The following is a 21,197-nucleotide window of genomic DNA, read 5'->3' as shown; positions in this document are numbered from 1 at the left end:
ACTCTACAGCAAGCCTGACTAGCCTATCAGTTTTAAAAATGAAATCACAAACATCAAATCCCAAGAACATAGCTGATTATTTTTTCTTTTCCTCTTCCAGGAGGTTAGTCACGACACAAGAAGATTTCGCTTTGCTCTTCCTTCTGTAGATCATGTTCTGGGTCTCCCTATAGGTATGTCCTGTTTTTCCTTGCCAAGAATCGCAGCATTGTTTATTACACTTGTTGCAGAAATCTGAAACATGATTTACAAGAGTGACTTGAATGTCTTAAAATTTATTACTGTTATAGTAATTTTCGTCATGATACCAAGGGTTTTTTTCTTCTAGTCTGTACTCTTGAATTTTAAATATTGTCCATGCGGCTTGAGCCATCTGCTAGTACTTAGGGCCTTGCAAAACTGTCCTCATGCTGTGAGTCGTCTGCAATGTCTGAAATCCTGTGTGCTTACAGAGAATGTACATTCAACTTGTTTCTTTCAACACAGTAGAAACAAACGTTTGTCTTTGGTTTATGTTTTCCGATCTTAACTTTCTACTGAATATTATTCCCAAGGTGCTTGGTCTTTCTGACCTGTTTCCGTCCCTTGAGGCAATACTCATAGCTGCTTCTCTCTCTCCTCTGATTTATGCGTTTTTACCAAGTGATCTGCTAACCTCTAAATTTGCAGCCAGTCTTATGGAACTTTTTAATTGCCATGGAGGAGATGTTTCCTTAGCACTTGCCATGTGCCCTGTTATCTTCTGTAATAGCGTAGTGCAACTGTTACATGCTCTTTGCATAAACGGTAAGTAATTGAGACTTGTGTTTAATAGGGACTTCTGCTTTAACCATCTCTTGGAATGGTCTGTGGAGCAGAGGTGGCTGATCGTAGTCCTTAGCACCTTTTCAGCATTACCCTGTATCCTGTTCAGGTTCCCTTTTATTTAGGGATCTTGTTAAGTAGTCATGAAGGGCAAAGCTAGTTTCCTTCGCTGCAGGGGGGACTTTGGAAGGAAGGGAAGTTGTGAACTGGAGAGGGTGGTAAAACCAGCTGGGAGTAGCAGACTTTGCAGCGTTGGGCCAAATAGTGGAGTGCACTCTGCATGTCTGATCCAGCACCAGCATTTCACTTTTACTAGCCAGCTAGAGCGCTGCAGAAAAAGTGTGATTAGCTCTAACAGCGAGCGGGATCCTATATGGCTTGCTTCATCCTTCTAGTTAACCTAGAGTAGAGTCAAGGAGATCCCTGTGCTCCCCAGCATCTGCTGTCCTGTTACTGACAGGGTGAAGCTCTAATGAGAAGGAGCATAAGGTATGTTTTCCCTTTGGGTGGAACACCTCTTTCCTGGGTTTGAACTAATTCTTGTATGGCTTACCCTGACAGTGGTCTTATTTGTCCAGATTCACATCCTGAAATATTAGCAATAGGTGTATTCCAGAAGGGGGGAAAAAGGCCGTGGCTTGCCTGGGAAGAAGGAACCAGAAGCTGCTGCTGCAGCTCCCTTCAGTTCTTACCCGACAGGAAGCGCGAATGCTATTGAACGTGCATACCACTACATAGGCCTCACTGATAGGATTGTTTGAGTAACCCTTGCATTATGCCTGTGTATAGCTTCAGGTCATTTATGGTTGCACAGTTTCATAGCCACTAGGTATTTCAGGAAGATATTAGTGTCAGTCTGCACACCATCATCCAGACTCTTCTGCCTCACAGACCTCCAGCTCGACAAACTAGCTCCCAGTAAAATCACCTCTTTGTATACCCATAAAAGGCAGAGGAGCAGTACAGTCTTTGAAGAGCTACACTGGTGTTAAGGCTGGTAGGTTGTTCTGGCTTAGTGGTGTTAAAATAAGGAAAAACATTTTTTCCCCCTAAATGTTCCTTAATTATAATGTCTCTTAAGGGCATTGGAATTTCATAGGAAAACCTTTTAAAGAAGTTAAATTCTAGGGTGTTTTCGTCAAAAACATATATGTTGACAAAAAACTACGGAGAGTTTTCGTGGAGAGTTCAACTAATATGCAACGGGTTGAAATGCGACTCATGCGTTCAGCTGTTAAGCTGGAAGAATAACAGGGTTAGAAAGCTGCTTTATGTCTAGGCAGCCTTAGCAATAGCAGCTAGAAGGTCTCTAGTCCTCCTGGTAGACATGAGCCATCCCTTGTGAAAGTAAGAACAGTTACTTGTAGCTAATATGTTAATAGAGTGTGAACCACACTTTCAAGTGGCAGTTGTCCTTGTACATGTTTTTTACATGTCTGTATATGAGAGGAGAGATCACGCTTTCTGGAACATTTCACTTGCAGTTAGGGCTTCGTTAAATATAAATACCCAAAAATCTCTAAACAGGCGTGATAGACATGTAAGGTTAGCAACCGAATCATTTGTCCTTCCAGGTAGAATCTGTGCAGAGCTGAGAACAACTCGGCAAGGTATTGTAATGTCAGGAAAATGACAGAGCTAAAAATGGTGCCCCAAAACAAGGTAGTTAAGACAGCTTTGAGATGCCATTTGTGGTTTATGCCAACTTGATATATCCAGTGAAAGAAAAATCTCTTTAAAGTAAACTCTTTTTTTTTTTTCCTCCCTCACGTGTAGGACAGCATATCTACTTGTCAGCACGGATAGATGGGGCTCTGGTTGTTAGACCATACACTCCTGTATCCAGTGATGATGACAAGGGCTTTGTGGATCTTGTTGTCAAGGTGAGAATATCACTGTGTTTTACTAGACTGGGCAGCTTCTGAGCCCAGTTTTATGCTTGCAGTGCCACGTGAAGTCTAATTCTACTGTGATGTGCCAAGCTCGGTTCAGTGATGTGCCATTATGGGTTTTCATTATTGTAATAAGTAACGTGTGTTTACCTGCAATCCACGTGGCATTTTGCAGGCGCTTCTTTAGTCAGTGTGTCTCGTGAGCAACTATGTAATTCTCTGGGTTTGCAGACTGCCATTTTCCAAAGTCTCTGTACACTTGCAGATGTTCCCACGCTTGCTTTTTTTTTTCCTTAATACTTCTGAAATAAGGAATTAACCTTGTCTGAACCATCCGCTCATTCTGTAGCTAATGCAATATGGTCATCATGATGATCACAGATTATTAAAAAGAGATAGAAACATTGCTGACCTAGATAGTGTGGATGTCTGATGCGTTTGGCCAGAGTGTGAGTTTAGGTCTCTTAGGTCTTGTGGTGATATGTGTTTTGTCTCTTGGTAGTTAGAGTAAGCGAATGTATATTTAAAGCTGATAGGAATTTAAAACCTGAATTCCTGCCCGAATATCTTGTCAGAATTTTATTCTTGAGTATCTTTCTTGTTTACAACTAATAACATTTTGTTTATTTACTGTTAAACTAAAAGTGAATTTGTCTTTTTTTCTACCGACTTACGTTCATGTAAACACCAGTGTGTTTTTGAACACTGAAGACATGGCAAAGAAAACTGTAAGTCTTTGACTTAAGGAACATTTCACAGACCTGTTACTCCCGGGATGGCTGTTCTTGTAAAAATGGAGTTTGTTTCGGCTTAAAGCTTTCACAGCTGTTTGAGATGAACCAAAAAAGCACACTTTCAGCAATGTAGCTACCCCCGCTGATACCTTTTGGTGAACAGCTGAATCTTCAGGTAGTTGGTGTCCATTCTTTGGTTACCCTAACTTTGAGATGCAAATTGTTGGCATCCCAAGAAATTGAGATGCAAATTGTTGGCATCGCAAGAACAAGTTTAGGGAATATTCTTTTGCACCTGAGCTGTCATATACTTTCACTCTTTTTTTCTGTTTGGATTCACAGTGACTGGTTTTTTTTGAACTTGGGTGTCAGTTGTGTTGCTCGCTTAGAGAGCTTTTCTGTGTTACCGTAATACAATGGAGAGTTTGCTAGTCTGTGCCCAATCTGATCAAAATCAGACCAAAAAATTAGACCAAGGTTGACACTTTAATTTTTATCAGAAATCTCACCTAAGTGGTTCTTTTTTTCATCAGTTGAATCTGCCTTGATAGTATTTATTCTTGTAGTAATTTTATCCTTTGAATGAGGAATATAAATACATAAATATTTGCCTGGCTGAGTTAAGGGCAAACGCTCATATTTAAGCTGTGAGATTAATTGTTTCATTGTTATTTTTACCAGATTTACTTCAAAGGTGTCCATCCAAAGTTCCCTGAAGGAGGGAAGATGTCTCAGTACTTAGACAGCCTGAAAATAGGGGATACTATTGACTTCAGAGGACCAAGTGGCCTGCTTGTCTACAAGGGAAAAGGCAAGGCTGACTCGGAAAATATTATTTATCCACAGTATTTATCCACCCAGGAAAGCATTATAAGATTTTGATGGGTGAATAGCAGTAGTACTGCTCGTGTTTTTTCCGTCAGGGTTCGAGTCTTTCTCTGCACGAAAGAAATTGTGAGTCTCTTGATTAAGTCAACAGCCATCCTTGGTGGGGCAAGGGTTACATGACTGTAAAAGTGCTTATTTAAAAGTGCTTATGCCCTTCGCAAAGAAGGGAATTTGCTCCCTACATATATGGACATAGTTTATAAGCTGGTTAAAACCCTTGGTATTTGTGCAGTCCAATGCTAATTTCCCAAGTGAAAATAATCTTTAGCAGGATTTTAGGAAGTATTTTTATGCCAGTATAAAGTGTGTCACATAGGTATAGTGCTGCCACAAATGAGTTGCAAAAACCTTCTAGCAGTCCTGTGAGCAGCAGAACTTAGAAACCTGTCTTTCCAGAGCTTTGTATTTTGTGTTCATGTTATCCTGTATGAAGGGATGCACAAAGACAGTGTTTCTGGGAGTTTCAGACCCACTGCCAGGTTTGGCTGAAACTGGCAAATCAGCCTAAAAAGGAAGGAGTAAATATACAAGCAGTATAACTACTTACAGCTCTTTTTTTGTGGAAAATTAGGCCAAAAAATCAGTGCTTTCCAAACAGTACAATTTTGTATCGACTGTCTGGCCTAAGATACAGTGCTATGAAGTATGCTTTACACTGGTTTAACAGATCACGGGCTGAGCTGTTTGCCAGAAGGGGCAAGGGGTGTTAGTCAGTAATACTGGCAGAGCTGGCGCAATAGATTTCTCCTCTTTTTCTGGGAAAAAGCTCTGTGCAATCTGCATTGCAAAATAATAAGGCTGAAGAACCTGGAGGAAGCTGTGTTTTAGTCAGGCCTTTTTGCCCATGTTGTATGATCCTGCTTTCTTCAAGGAAATGATCTTTATCCTAAACTGGAGTTAACAGCAGGGGTGAAGAACAAGGGCAGCTGAAGTCAGTTACGTGCAGTATGCACACAGGAACCGTTACAACATATTCCATACTTGAGGAAAGCAGTTAAGCGGTAGTGAACACGCTGCGTTAAAACAACAAAACCACAAAGACGAACTCATAGGCCGACTGCTTTCTCTCAAACTTGGCTGTGATGGTATGCAATCTTCCCTCCCCTGCAGCGCTCTGAGGGTGACGGACTGTCCATGTTGTGCTTTTACTAGATGGAGACTGGTTTGGTTGATAACTGGTTAGACACTCTTTGTGCTGCAAATTTTCCCTGCAAATTTGGGGTTTTCCCTTAAAATAATCTGCATAGGGAAAATCAGCTCTCTGAGCAGATTAGTTCCTTTATGTAGAACTGTGTCCAGAGGCCTGAGCTTCTGAACATCATTGAGGGTATGGGATTTGGGTGAACAGAAATACAAGTAGTGACAAATTGATGCTACATCCCAGAGTAATAACCCATGTCAGTGTCTGGTGTTATCACCACGTGCCTTAAAATCTCTGATAACCTTTCAGGGTCTATTTTTCTTCCCTTATTTTACGAAGGGGAAGGGTGACAGGGCTGAAACCAAGTCAGTGAGTTGTACGAAGTGAGAAGGTATCATAGGCCCAGTGTTTGCTGCTTTCTTCAATATTTACCACCTCTCTCTGTTTCTTCAGGCCAGTTTGCTATTCGACCTGAAAAGAAAGCTGAACCAGTTCTAAAAAAAGTGAAATATGTGGGGATGATCGCAGGTGGGACTGGTACGTATGTATAAAGAATCATACCTGGTTTCTGACATCTGATAGATGTATTCATTCATATTTTTGCTTGCTCATGCTTTCTCTTGTTCCTTCGCACTGTTGTATTGTTTAATTGTACTTCTCTTTCAGGGATAACACCTATGCTGCAGATCATTCGAGCGATCATGAAAGACAAAGATGACCACACCGTTTGTCAGCTGCTGTTTGCTAATCAGGTAATTCTGTCCTTATTATTGTTTATAAACTTTAACAAGCAGAACTCCACTCAGCAAATGCAACTCTTGCTGAGAAAGCACAGTGCAGAAATACCAACCCTGAGGGAAAAGTGAACTGATGTCAAAAACGTACCATATGTAAAAACACTGTTGTGAGTTCTCATGTTAGCATTACTGTCCAAATGCTGATGTTCTCCCAGCTAATGCTCACTTTCTTGTGTCTATCTGCCCTGTTTCTAATCCAGTTTATCAACATTTTAAGACTCAGACTTCCTTTATGCAAGTTGTTAATGTGTTTGAGCAGACTTTCAGAGCTGTCTTTCTTACGTGAAAGACGTAGACATCTGCCTCCTTCAGTAATTTTAACTCCTCAACTTCAGAGCAGGGTTTTCATGTGGAATCTTTGAGAGTACATTCGGTGAGATAAAATTAAAATTGGTCTCCAGAAGCTACCTTGAACTACAGCTGTGATTCTGTACAGCTATCTCCTTTCATTTCCATTCCCTCCTTTAGTCCTTCATGCGTTTCTTTTGCTCCCCAAGGTTTACCATGCCAGTGTGGGACAACGGGAAGATTCCCTCATCCAAGAGAGGGATGGAGGGGAATCTTGGCAAAAACTAGGCCATCCACATGGTGGTCTAGTGCTGAAGTGCACACCTCTCCGTTTTCTAACATTCTTCTAGTATCCACCTTTTTGCTTTTAAACTTCTCCCTCCTGATACCTGTTTCTGGATTTCGAGACATTCATGCCTGTGTTTTTAGCTTCTTTAGGCTCTCTATCGTTGCTCTATCCTCTGATACTCAGTGAATTCTCACTTCCTTTATACCATATGTGAATTAAAAGACAAAACCTTTTTTCTCCCCAGAAGTTACGATCCAAGTGACAGTGTAAGCATCCCTCTAGTGCTTTGCCACTGTAAGACCCCGTTAAGAGACCTAGCGGTGCCCTCTGGTGCTGGTTAGTGCAGCTGCAGCAGTTGATCTCTGCTGAGCAGTTGCAGTTGGCTGCCCTACCAGGACAGGAAGATTTGCTGTGAGCAGTTCAGATTGACTAATGTAGGGCTAGAGCGGCTTAATTAACCTGGAAAACCTTCTGCTTCTTGGGGAAAAGACTCAGGGAACAGTTGTCTATATATTAGCAAATATAAGCAAACATCAAGCCTTGGCTTTAAAGAGTTCCCGTGCCCAGTAACAGCAGAAATATAAAGCAACCTACTGACGAATGGACGGTCAGTGAAGCTGGCAGAATGGAGTTTTAATTTTTTTTATTATTATTATGTGTTTTGCTGATGTTTTATTTTGACCCTCCTGAAACAGCTGTGTTGGATTAATAGATGACCACGTATGCGGGCCAGTATTGTGCTTCTAACTAACCTGTGGCTTGCCTGCTTCTGGATCATCTTACATGTAGTCTTTTGGGGTCCTGCTTTGACTTGATCAAACCTAGTAATAGTCTTTTTGGAACACGTGCAATTGCAGATCCAGAAATAGGCACATTCTTGGCAATAGTTGCTGGTGCATTCCTCCTCACCCCTGCAGTTCCAGACGTTCTGGTGTCCATAGCGCAAAATTAGTAAGGCTGTGGAGGATGATGCCGCTTTTAGTCTCTACCCTTTCCCTCCCCTCCTGAACTTCAGCTGCTCTTACGGGAATAAGGCTTTCTTTTGGCCTTCAATGATATTGCATCAGGGAGGAGCAGAACTTGATACCTTGCAAAACATATGTTGTTCCAATCAGAACTTGATACCCTTTTGGGTATTTGTTGTTCCACATCCTGTTTAGAAGCTAAGCAATCTCCATATGGTGACACTAATGACATTTGAAGTGGTAAAGGTGAGAAACTTGACCTTTTCCTGATTGAATGGTACAGTATGGAGGAACAGTGAGATACTTGTGCAGTGATGATTAGTTTTTGATGAAGATTGCTTTTGTAATGGGGATGTTTAACGAGGGCTTCACTGTTACAGTGCCAAAGCTAAAACCCCTTCTGAGTGATGGTTCTGTGTTTCGATATAGGTATTGCTTTGTTTTGTTTTATTCTTTAGATGGAAGGCATTGCATGTTGGTCAGGGTTCGTGGAAGTTTTGAGCCTCTTAATTAACTCTGCCACTGGATAGTCATGGAAATAACTTGCATTTTCTCTCTTTAGCTTCAAAAATGGAGTGGAATAATCTGTTCAATCTCACAGGAATGCAGAGTAGCTAATGCTCAGTGGTCATTTGAGGGCTGCACTGAAATGCAGAATGTAATCATTGTTTTTCCTTATCCTGCAGACTGAGAAGGATATCCTGTTACGTTCCGAACTCGAGGAGATCCAGGTTCAGAATCCCAGTCGATTTAAGCTGTGGTATACGCTGGACAGGGCACCTGAAAGTAAGATATAACATGCTATCTCCACTGAAACCTTAAGTTATGAGTATTAATGCATGCGTTTGGTGGGAGGTGTGTTATGCCACGTGCATGCTTCTGGGCTCCTTTCTGGCTTAATGAATTGTGTGTTTATGCCTCTCTGAATGCATTCAGTAGCATCCTTCTTCACGTAGTGATGCACATCAACTCTAGACGTAATCGGGCAGTGTTTCCAAAGCTATGAAACTCAGCTCAGGTGAACAGTAGAGTAATGTTCCTCCCATGACTACAACTGAATATTTACCATTATTTACTCCGATCCAAGGTGACCTTCCTTTCTCCTTTCCCACGGATATAAATCTAAGATGTTACCTTATTGTCTCATGTTTAGAGCATGCATTAAGGCAGCTGCTGTGGGGTGTCTGAGGCACTGAATCTCACTGAGGTGCGGCCAAATGCAGGCTCTTACCTAGCTCTCATTGCAGGGAAGTTCACGATAGCTGATCTTTCAAGGGAGGAAAGGAAAGGAGTCAGGGTAGCACTTGTGCAGTTACTGTGCAGTGGTAGCTGCTTCCTAGGCAGTGGAATTGCTTTTGCATTAACAGTGTTTCTCAATGAATATATTGTTCTAACTCAGTGCAGTCCAGTTTTAAAGATTACATGGCATGTAGCTGGCTGACCTGTGTGCATACCACCCTCAGCCATGCAACTCTGATAAAGAGAAGGCTAAAAAGTACTGCCTAGGGCCCCCCTCTCTTCTCTAAGCTTGTCATGCCCGACCACATCAGTAGATTGACAGTCGTATTTACAGTGGTAATTTGGGGCAGAGAAGGAAGAGGTGTATCCCTTCACCTACCTTGTGGCCAAGAACACACCTCCCATAGGGTGGTGGGGAGGGGCCGCAGACCCCAAAGTCTATTGTTATCATGTCATCTTCTGCAGTTAGTTTTCTCCCTGACTCAGCCCCTGAATTTATGGGGCAGCTTGGATTCAAGTAACAGCAATGTTCTTTCTCTTTGATATTTGTGAATTGTGAATGGAACAGGATAGAGCTGATAAAAATTCCTCCTTAGTCTCTCTCAACACGGTTGTGCAGAGTTTCACTGCCTTACCTGAAAACAGATCGAAGCTGGAAATTTTGGATAGACTGGGGCAAGAAAAATCTGTCAGTCTCATTGTGCCAAAAGCTTTGGGCCAGCAGTTTTTTGCATCCAGGGCTGGGAATATGATAAGTAAACCTGTATTAACTGACTAGTTAACCTACTGTTAACTGGCTAGCCCAATGGGGGTGCCTGTGGGGAAGAACTTCATTGGCTAGAGTTCTTGTAATGAACATGTGAACAGTGGATTAAGGAGGATGGATGTTGTTATTTCATAAAACCAGAGCTGCAAAGATTCTTACTCTGTTCACAGCTGTGTCTGAGATTTCCTTGGGGCTTTTAGGAAGCTTGTTTAAAAGCCCTTGTTTTCTCCATACATCAGTTTTCCACCTTAAAAAACAGGATGGCAGTGCTTCCATGACATGTAGTTGTGCTGAAGATGCAGGAGTGGAGTGTGCAAGTACTACAGGCTAGAATGTCCCTTAAAAATCAGCTCAAACTGCATTGCTAAGTGACTTGCATCTTTCTTGTCCTGCCTTTGTCCTCTTTCCCCACTTTCATTTTTTAACAGATTGGGAATACAGCCAAGGATTTGTGAACCAAGAGATGATCAGAGATCACCTGCCCCCGCCTCAAGATGATGTTCTGATCCTTATGTGTGGCCCTCCTCCAATGATCCAGTATGCTTGCATTCCCAACTTGGACAAACTGGGGTACACCAAGGAGATGAGGTTCTCCTTCTAAAGAAGACTGATAATTCAGTGATCTTGTGCGTAAGGGAAGAAAAAACATTTTATGGGGAACAAGACAAAGTTATACAAGTGGTTGATGCGCAGTGCTGAGAAGCTACATTTAGGTTAAAATTGCTTCAGTTTTTCTAAATCTCTGGCAAGTAAGACACTCAAGCCTAACTGTTCTCAAATTGTACTCTGTTTTGCACAGAAACAACTGTATTGCAGAAAGGCAGTGATGCCTATTGCTCAGTTACATTGTACTTGCCATGGCTGTCCTATGGAAAGATTATATTCCATCTCAAGGAAGGGAGGTATGGCTTCTTAGGACGCTGAACACTGGTTTATACTTTATTAGCACTGTAGTCAAATGGCAGTGATATCCTGCTTCCCAACGCTGTGCATACCCAGTATTTTCCTTGGAATGAAGTATAAAATTATATGGAATGTGCTGGATTATTTATCTTGCTTATGCCAAACTTTAATCATTACAGAGCTTTTACACCATGAAGGCCAGGAGTGTTTGCCTTCTATGCATAATCTTTGCAACATCAGAAGCTTCAAAGATGACTATTCAGTTGGCAGATGGCGATTAACTGTTTATGACCGAAGTCATGCAATTTACCATGTTAATCAAAATAGAGAGGTAGACATCAATACAAAATTTGTTTCCTGTGTATTTTAGAATGGCCTCTCTTTGGTGCACTGTTCCAGCTGTCCACTTTGAGAAGCCATTCCCTTTCCCAGGCAATGAAAGGAACTATGGAAAGCAGAAGGCTTTATTCGCTGTTCCCCAAGTAGCTGGGAATCTTTGCTTGTACGTGTTTTGAATACTGCAAAAAATACTAACAACTTCGGTATTTACTTTTAAATAGCAGAAGGTGCTGTAGGAGTACAAAAGCAGTTCTACGTGTCCCGTGCAGGAAAAATGTCTGGGTGACAACGGGGTCTGTCCATTTGGTTTCCTGTTACCCATAGATTAGTTTGGAACAAGAGGAGCTCAGCACTCGTCGCTAGAGTGGGTTTCAGTAGGTAGTCCAACTTTGGATGTGGTGAGCAGGAGCCTGCATCTCACCTGCATCTGCATAACTTGCTCAGGCAAAACTCCAAATCATTTGCTTGAAAAGGATGCATGGGAAAAGCCTTAAGTCACCTAACTGACAGCAAACTCAAATGACTCATTGAATCTAAAACTGTTTCTTAGATGCTGTTTATTATAGCTCTCATTTATTTTTTTAATTTACTTTTTTTTTTTACAGCAGCTTTTTACCTAATCTGCAGTAAACTTAAAGCATCTTGACTGCAGAATTTTCTGCTTCCAAACAACAGAGATGCAACTGAGATTAAAGCTGTCCTGCAAGGAATCTGTGAAACTAAAAATCTTGTTCTGGTGATGGAAAACAGAGCGATTTGAAAGGATGTTTAGTGAAATGCAAAGTAATGTGGATGCTAGTTAGCTACAAGTATCAGTGTATAATATCATTTTTTTTGAAGATTCGGGTAGGTATTTTGAAGCTGTAACTTGCCATGTTTCCTTTTGGGCTTGTACAACAGATGGGTATTATGGATTAAACGGTTAATTTTCAGTGTGAATTAAATGGAGAAAGAGATATTATGGTTTATTTAAGGAACTTGGAATGGATAACGCTATTATTAAACTTATTTTATTAATTAGACTGCTGCCTCTGAGATCTTGAATTTTTGGTGTGTGCTTCTGAAACTTCTTTTTTAATACCATGCTCCAAAGTTTCAGTAAGACTCAAGTTTCAGTCTGTCTTGTTATAAGGCAAAACGTGGAAATTTGAGCATAGTTATCTTACTGTTGGTTTATATCAGTGTGGGATAAACATAGATTTTTTTTTTTTTTATGACTGCATTTAATGAAGTGTACTTGTCAAAAATAGCTAGCTGGTTAAGCATAAACTGTTTTTGTATTACTTATTCTACATATTCAATTACTGGCTTTTTTCACATCTGTTTAAGAAATAAAATATCTTGCAGGTGAATCACCTGTGTGTTATTTAGCACATCATCTTCATAGATGGCTCTTCAGCCTCTTAAGAGACACACTCCAATTGTAAAACACTCTCTAGAAAGTGAAAATTCAAAAAAAGTCTTTTTGCTTTCATTACCTAAGTGCTTATCTATCTGTTTTTTTTGCCTGAGTTTGGTGAAGACTGCTCTATTTGGATGCCCTCTTAGGGAGTAAACGTGCTTCTTCTGCTCCCCCCAGCCACTCCAGTCTATTCTTATTAATTAGCTTGATTTTGTACATCTTCCTTGTGAACATGTAGCTCTTTCTTTTATGAAAAAAAGGAGATTTTCATATAATCTACTGAAATAAAACTGAGTCCTAGTCCCTTTTGTTTTATGGTGAACAACAGCATTTACAACAGCATTTAAACAGATAAGTCATAAATGTCTTTTTTTTTTTTTGCTACTTTTATGATTCTTTGAGCCAATTCATCATCTATCTTACAGAAAATGTGAGCATTCCTCTAGTTTTCTGACAAGACGGGCCGAGTGCTTCCAACCTCTTTTACAATTTTACACAGCACCCGAAGAAACTTGAACTTCCTGCGTTTTGTGGAAAGTTGACCAAGAGAAATAGGATCAAAAGGCCTGCTGCTGTTGCTTTGCCTCCACCAGAGGTGGGTCCCCTTCGCTTACTGCTGTATAGAAGGAGATAGATAGGCCTCACTAACAGTGAAGGCACATACATTAGGATTTTTTCCCTGAGGTACTGTGTCCTATTTGCAGCAGAGGATCTGAGAGGAAGGAGGTAAGAAATGAGCAGTCCTTAATCTCACTCCTTCAGTTGAGTCATGGGCCTGTGCTGTTCCCTGTGGCACAGCAGACCCAGCTGTTTTTGCCTCCCAGCGCCAGCTCTGCAGCTGGCTTGGGTGGGGAGCGGGGGTCAGCCTGGGCCTGTGCCACTGCTGCAAGCAGCTCTCAGGTTTGGGGCCTGGCATAGGTGTGGGGCAGTAGCCATTTGTCCTCATTTGCCCTAGTTGCCCTGGCAGTAACCAGTTGCTCCTCATCTATCCTGGATTCCTGCTCCCCACCCCCCCACTCCCCCTGGCCTTGTTACTGCGGGGGGCTCTGTATGCTTTAATCTTTTAACGCAGAGTGTGACAGTTAAGTACCGGTGGTTTAATAGTGTGCTTATCCATGTTTTCTGGTAAAAATAACTGGGTTTATGGAGAGGAGCCTCATAGTGTTGCTGAACCTTTCTCCTCTCAAACCTGCCTTGGAGAGCAGGGAGGGAGGAATAGGAGGAGCGTGGCTTGGGCAGTTGGAAGAGCAGCCAGGCTTTCCCTTCGCAGGGAAGAAGTTTGTAACTTCTTACACGTGTGTGAGGTGGGAAGGGGAATGGAGTAGCAGGGATATGCAATTTTCCTTGCTCAAACAGCCTAATGGGGTAGGGGTAGTACTGCTCAGTACTGCAGTGCTTCTGGCGATCTTGCCCAGCTTGCCAACCCACCGTTTGAACTAACAGAATAGGGCACTGTTTTCAAACAAACATCTGCCTTGATCAGCATGTAGCACTCTTAATATTTTACTCACAAGTCAGTCTGCATCAGTCTTTTCCTCAGTCTGGCCTGCACTTGCCTCCCTGCCATGTGCTGTAAGAGCTTACATGTGCAGCTAGTTAAAGCGCTTCTAATGAAATCTGTTGCAAGTGTTCACATGTGGTAGACTTTATCCACCAGCTACTGCCCCAGCCCCTTGAGCAGGCCATTCCCAGAGCACTTCATCCAGTTCCCAAGAGGACTTGGGCAGCTCTTCCCCTCCCTTCCCAGCCCCATGTTTCCCATTCTCCAGGTCCGCTCTTGCCAGCAGGAACTGTAGGGACTGGAAAGAGGGAAAGAGCTGCCAGAACTATGCCCTCGAGAGGGGAGGGAAGAGGCAGAGTGGAAGCAGCAGCCGAAAGGCTCAGGGTGCTGAAACCGAGGGCTGGCTGCAGGCAGGCCCTGGGAGGAGAGGCTGAGGGACACCAGCGCTGGAGCTTAAGGACCCTGCTGCAGCATACAGCTGGGGTGTGTGGAGGGGAGGGCAGGGCTGTGGCAGAAGCCTTCCCTGGGTAACAAAGCATACACAACAAAGGGCCAGATCATCTCTGCTGAGTCAGAAACTCCTGGTTAATCCAGCCTGCTGCTGCATTGGTTAGATCTCTCTAGTTTGTACCTCCTGAAATATTCTATGCAGCAGCTGTGTTAACCCATCTGGTGGGTTTATTCCCTCCCTCTCCCACCTCTGTTGTATTGCCAGACTCACTACTCAGACATGAGATTGTGCCCCATCCCAAAAGAGACGAGCCCCTGCTTGCCCAGTTGTGATGGGCATTTACAAGAATGTGTTTTCATGTTACCTGGAAAACTCTGAAACGAGCTCCTGGAAACTTGTATGTAGGTTCCTGCTCCCCAGGCAGCAACTGCAGTGGTGTTGTATATACTATAGTTGCATGTACTAATGGTATTAGTACACCTATCGGTACAATACCATTATGTATATGGTGGCACAATTAAGTTGACTGATAGTCTCTGAGGGCAGGCAGCCAAACAACAGACGTTCTGTATGACATGAGGCATTTCGCTAACAATATGGTGTATTTGGTTGAACCAGTATTCTGTTTCAAAACCATGCTGGCCTTCTAACTCTGTGATTTGGGGCCTCGACCACTATGCAAACGTGTATTTCATGGTGTATTTTTCTTATCTTGCAAGCTGAAAACTCAATAAAGCCAAAACAACTCTAGCTGGTTTGTTTGGGAAGTCTGGTTTGGAGATAAAAATCAGAACTGCTCCAGCACAACAGAAGTAGTGTGAGTACTCAGTTCAGCTGGGGGAAAAAAAAACACATTTGTGTGTATAAATAGCTCAGTTATTGTTTCTTGGAGGAGAAATACTAAGCATGTATCTTAAGCATATTTCTTATATTAAAAAAGAGTGAGGTAGGGGAGTTTTGCTGCTATTATTTTCTTGATCTGAAGAATTACCCAGCTAAGCTAACTAGCCAATTGCAGCAGCTGCTGCAAGCTTCCTGTTTGGACAGAAACCTTTCTTCTCTGCTCTACCCTACATGAGCCTTCTCGCTCATCCTCAGCAGTTTCATGCATTAACCAAACCATTCATTAACAAATGCTGTCAAAGAAAGCAAAAAACAAAATTATCTTTGCTTTTACTAACACTATTTCATGAATTACCATTGGATTAAACAGCCTGCGGTCAGCCATTTACCTGGTAAAATGTATGTTCAGTTGCAAAAGGTATGGCTGTGAGTCACCTGACCTGAGAGTACAGTTCATCTTGGCTGAATAAATGAACAAAGTCAAATTTACATTGTAAATACTTTGTTGTGCATCTTCACCATTCTTATTAGTAGGACAGATTCTTGGCAAATTCCTACCGTCTCTGAGGGCCTGGGCTCCTGAGCTGAAACCTGCAAGGCAACCAGATGAAGACTGTGATGCACCCTGGGAAATGTAGACTGCTTCTCAAAATAAGGGCCAAACCAACACGGCTTATCTGAGGTATCAGAGTAACTTTGGGGATATGAACTGAATGGCCAGCTGCCCTCATGTGCAACTTTTAATCACTTTAGTAATTCAAATTCTATTTATTCACATCATTTTGATTTTCCCCTTTGCTTCCCAAACTCCAAAAAGTATGAACAAGTTTTCCAGAGACAGCATTCTTACAGAATTGAATAGATTAAGAGGCAATTCCTAACAAGCACCAGCTATAAATAGGATATCAATCTAATAGAAAATCACAGTTTTTCTGCTGGTCACTTATAAAACAATCAATGCCACCAGAATTCTGACAATGCTGTTTATTTGAACAGGCCAAAAAAAAAAACAAAAAACCTTCCTGAGTGGTCATATCCTCACTGTCTCATGTATCTCTATACCTCTATGTATGTGCTTTCTTTGTAAAATACCAGAATTATCCACTCTGTCCTACCAAACCCGTGCTACACGCACAAAAACACAGTGAAGCCAGAGCTGTAAAAGCAACTCTAGGTCAATGAACTATTTCAAGAATAGAAGGCCTCCCCTCACCCCACCACGTCACATTTGTGACTGGCCAAAAATTTCAGTTCCTTTCCTATTTGCTTCTATTCTCAGTTCACCTATTAGCTTCAGTTCAGACTTCATGGAAATACAAGACTGCTGGCATTGCTGCTGAGGCTTCCTTATGCCTTTTTTTCTTTATAAGCGTGTATGTAACACCCTTTATTTCTCAGTTGTCATAGGCTGACCATTTCATAAATAACTCAAATAGTAAAATACAAATGACATTTTGAAACTATTGTTGCTCTGTTAAATAAAAACAAATGAAATTATAAGAAAACTACATGCAATGGAATTTTGTGGCCACAGAAACTATTGCCACATACCAAACAAAGTTACTTCAGAATAAGCAGCTATGGTACCACAGTGGCCCATTAAAAAAAAAAAAAGTCTGAATTTACCAATTTGAAAATTGATTAGTTTTTTCCTTTTTCCGGTTAACAGCTTCTGAAACTCTTGTCAACTGAAACCAAAGGGAAATGGAATAACTTGCTACATAAAAACAATTAGCTGCTAAAATAAATACTGAAGCAAAGTCAAAGTGAAATAATTATGCCTCCGACAAACTTATGTTCAGCTACTGTAACTGGCCAGGTGCCTGCTTACGTTGATGTGAAAGGCAAAACTCCCACTGACTTCACCAGGGCCAGGTTTTTGTTCCAGTTTGTTAATTTCCCCAACTTTAATTTAACAACAACTAGCACTGCTTTTTGCTACATGTTGACCTGACACAGCCACTTAGAAAGAACAGGATTTGCAGCTGGGGCCAATGCTGCCCATGTGTTTCTGCAACACAGTCACAGCACTGAGAGTCTTCTGCAACAATCAGCCTAGCACTGATTTATTTTTACTAGGTAGGTACTAGTCTTGTCATACAGCCTATTTCTAGCTCAAGGAAGGGTTTTTTTTCCTCCTAATTATGAAACAGCTCACTCCTCCAGAACAGCATTATTAAGTCAAGGCCTGTATTGGCCTTTGCACTCATGCTGCATTTTATGATTAGTAGCGCTACATTTTCATTATTACGGACTCAACCTCCTATGGAAAAAAAAGCTGCCTTTTAATGCATACAGTAAATAAAGGCTGAGTCAAGCCTGGCAAGAACTCCCAAAGGCGTGGGGGGGTGCTAAAGCTTTCATTGAGTTCAGGAAAGACTTAATGTATGTCTGGCATACAAAACATTCTGGAAAAATTATGTGCCTTCTATAAACACATTTTCTGGCAGGTACATCCTGTTGTTTTAAAACCTGGAGCAACTGAATCATCTTGGCTTCTGCTGATCCCGAGGCATGATCTAAGGGAATGTGATCGGCGGAGGGGGAAGGTGGGAAACGAGGGTGGAGGGGATGGAGATAAGCCATCATAGGCGAGGAAGATATCAGCCCCAAGCGTCCTTTGGTAAGCAAGGACACAAAACCATTGCTGTTAACAAGCAGGTTAGAGAAAGTTTATATACACATCATTGTCTGCCTCATGCAGTCCATTTTTTTTTTTTTTTTTGCAGAGGCCATTTTCTAGCATGTCTCTTGTGGGCAGGAAGCTGTGAGTACTCGTGAAAAATTGCCTTAGAGCATTCTTGCCTGACAGGCACCACTTTTGCTTCTTGGCAGTGCTGTCTAGCATATGCTGTGGATGTCCTTAGGGTTTCCTGGCACACCAAACACGATGAACAAGCCCAGGCAGAACATCCCAACAGGTGGCAGAACTCAGCCAGCCTCTCAAATCTGCTTTTGTTTTGGAAAAGTTCATCTGCCAGCATGGCTTCCCTGCCGCCCTCATGAAACACGGCAACCAGTCCACTTTCATACGGAAAAGCTCAGCCGTCTGTAAGGGCAGCACAGCAAGCTGAAGTTTGATTTGCTTGTCAGAGTCCAGATCCAAACCACCCCAAACAGCGAGGCTTGCTGCTTGGTCATTTTGCTGGTTGTGACTGATATGCTCCTCCACTCCCTTTTCAACACAGAGGCTGATGAAGTTGATCAAAAAGATCTTGTTCTGTGTGTGTGTGTGTGTGTGTGTGTGGCAGATTGGACATTGCTCTGAGGATCTACAATCCAATACAGTTTTTCAGCCTTTGAGATGCATGGACCACACCTTGGCTGAACACTTCACAGATGATTGATTACTAGAATTTCAGACTTGTTCTCCTGCTTGTCTTCATGAGATACTTCCTGGCCTATTTTCATTTCAAATGAAGATCTTTCTGCGCCTCAGGGAAGTCCCTTCCTTTTCCAGGGAAGGCTCTGTAGTCACTGGGCACATGCATACCCAGTAAATATGCTCAGTGGTTATTACCTGTCACCTTCTAGATAAAAGTCATGCCAGTGGCAGAGCTGAGCAGTGTTGACAAGCTGCTGTTCTGGAGGGCAGACGCAGTTTCTTCTGGGTGTGCTCCTTTGCAGCTCACTGAACGAGGACCAGCCCAACAGGTGGAGGGGCTCTACCACCTACTGAACTCTTCTGTGTTTGTTTTCCTTAGTTGATTCCAGCACCATTTGTTTAACTGCTCTTATCTCATGCTACTTCTAGGACTGTTATAAAGAAACCATTTTATTGGCACTGGGTGGTTCCTAGGCATGAATCAATTAATTATTGTTATTTTAAGTCACTAGGAGACGTGTTGAGCATCGAAACCTGAAGCCATCTACAGAGTGCATGAAATAGTGTGGTTGGCTGTTTTGGCAGGCTGTTTGCATGTATTAACTAACTGACATGAATGTCAGTGGCATTAACTGCGCCGTGACAATGCACATGGACGCAGTTGGACTTTCTGGCTCCCTTAAGAAGCTTGTACTATTGCCACATTTAATTAGATGATCCCAGGGAACAATGGCTAGTCAATGCACCACCACACAAGACTATCAAATACATCTAAAAATAAACAAGCTTCCTAACCTTAAAAAAAAAAAAAATGCAGTCGTCCTCACTGCAAAAGCTGGCACATGGGTTACTGCTGCAGCACGCTGCAGGCAAGAGCCTTGTTCAGTTCTGGGTGCTGCTGGCGCCAAATTCTCCATTGCAGTGTCTTCATCTGCCCAAGATCTCACCAGCGTTCTTGAAGAACAGACTCTGTCCTGCTGCAGCTGAGCTCTTCCTCCTCCTCTTCATTTTGAATGAATGAATGAAAAAAAGCTATGAGGATCTCTCTCTTCTGCTCCCTTTCCCCCAATTGCTCAAAAACCTCCCATTTGATTTCTTCCCTTTTGCTTGCAGATGCCCTTGCGTTCCTACCACCACCAGAGAAACTCCTCAGGCGCACAGGCTTGTCGGTCACTCCTCTGCCGTAGCATCTGCCCGCTCCAGGAGACAGATTACATCCTACACTCTCGTGTTTTTTCTTCCAGAGTGAGTTCTTCAAATGTGTCACAGGGCCAGTCTCCACTCCAGAGCTCCTTTGTGATCTCCTCCCAGCTACAATTAAGGGACACACCACTTTTTCCCTATTCTGTTATCTTTGATCTTAACTCCAGTTTCTATTCCTTTCTTCTTATGGGTCCTCAGCACCTAATACTCTCTCCTTCCTGGTATATTGGCTCCAAATATATTAGCAACTCCAAAGGTTTTGCTTCTTTTCACAGCTGCCTCAAAGAGCACTATCTTCGGTTGGGAGGAAGAAGGTGAAGCAACTCAATAGGAAAAGCTCTTGCTGCAAATGAAAAATGCTAAAAATACTAAGGTGAAGCATGAAGTATGCACTAAACATTCACAATGACAAAGCAGGGCAAGGTATAGAAACATGCAGGAAACTTAAGTGCAACTTTTGTCCTAGAGGGAATACCAGGATGCAACAATACCTAACGGATGGAAATCAGAAGAGTTATTCCAGAGGTTATTCCAGATTTTCTTCTCCATTTCTAAATATGTATGTATTTTAAGGGAACAGAAAAATGCTGGGTTTTAGCTCCACAAGTTTTCTGTGGGTATGTATCTTCTCTCTGCTTTTACTCATCACTGTAAAAAGACAACGAATTATTTATTACATTCTAGCTTTCAAAGTGCTTATTTTGTGTGTACAGAGAAATGTTGATCTTGTGCCCAGGAACAAAGAACAGAAGGAAAGAAAGGAGTTCTGTATTTTCTGGTCTGTTATTTGGCCTACACTGGACAAAACATTTATCATCATTTGTGCTCGCGTCCTAGCAACAAAACAGAGTTTGGGGAAGCTTAATTCCTGTTGGGCTCCTCTGTAGAAAGACTAAATATAAAAACAGTTTTGGCAGCCGATGTCCGCTGCAGTACCGTGTTCAACAGACCGGGTGCCCACCTAAACGCAAAGAACGAGGGGCTGCCAGATGAGCTCCAATGAGCCCCTGACAGCGGGGTCGTCTGCGCAAGCACGCCCCGCAGCTGTGAGCGCCAGACGGGGTGCGCACTCCTCCATCCGTGCAAGGGAACCTGACGCAAGGCCGCTGCCGTCACGTGCCCACACACAGAGGCTGCAGCACAGCAGCCTTTCCGCTGACCGCTGCACGGGGCTGGGGGACGGACACTGGGGAGCGGAGACAGCCTCCCCTTTACGGCTGTGATGACCTGGGCTGGTCTCTTGGTTCCCGTGAGGACTCGCTGGGGAGCGGACAACGGGCAGCTGAGAAGCACTTTCTCATCACATGCTTTGTAACAGCCTAAGCTAATTCATATCTGGATCTCAGAAACAAGTAAAAAAGACTTGGGGGAGTCACCTCCTTAGCTGACAGCTGACTTTTTCTGCAGGCATCACACACAAACAAACA

At 42.5% G+C, this 21,197-nt stretch overlaps 2 protein-coding genes across 2 annotated transcripts in view; one reads left to right on the top strand and one right to left on the bottom strand.

Annotated features, from left to right (window-relative positions):
* CYB5R3 (cytochrome b5 reductase 3) overlaps nt 1-12,067 on the top strand; it is a 20,148-nt gene extending 8,081 nt beyond the window's left edge. The window contains exons 3-9 of the mRNA XM_068950607.1: nt 101-173; nt 2,581-2,687; nt 4,112-4,241; nt 5,913-5,996; nt 6,126-6,211; nt 8,485-8,584; nt 10,232-12,067. Of these exons, the coding sequence (XP_068806708.1) occupies nt 101-173; nt 2,581-2,687; nt 4,112-4,241; nt 5,913-5,996; nt 6,126-6,211; nt 8,485-8,584; nt 10,232-10,404 (753 nt within the window). The 3' untranslated portion in view covers nt 10,405-12,067. The remainder of the gene's footprint in view (nt 1-100; nt 174-2,580; nt 2,688-4,111; nt 4,242-5,912; nt 5,997-6,125; nt 6,212-8,484; nt 8,585-10,231) is intronic.
* REP15 (RAB15 effector protein) lies at nt 10,533-21,197 on the bottom strand. The gene is given in 9 exon segments (XM_068950618.1): nt 10,533-18,092; nt 18,095-18,154; nt 18,157-18,271; nt 18,274-18,335; nt 18,338-18,398; nt 18,400-18,486; nt 18,489-18,520; nt 18,523-18,589; nt 18,591-21,197. Coding segments are annotated over 9 exon segments (735 nt in total). The 5' UTR covers nt 18,654-21,197; the 3' UTR covers nt 10,533-17,904.

Source organism: Struthio camelus, chromosome 1 (assembly GCF_040807025.1).
Source record: "Struthio camelus isolate bStrCam1 chromosome 1, bStrCam1.hap1, whole genome shotgun sequence".
Taxonomy (NCBI): domain Eukaryota; kingdom Metazoa; phylum Chordata; class Aves; order Struthioniformes; family Struthionidae; genus Struthio; species Struthio camelus.
The sequence above is the reverse complement of the archived record's forward strand: the minus strand, read 5'-3'. Positions and strand labels throughout refer to the sequence as shown.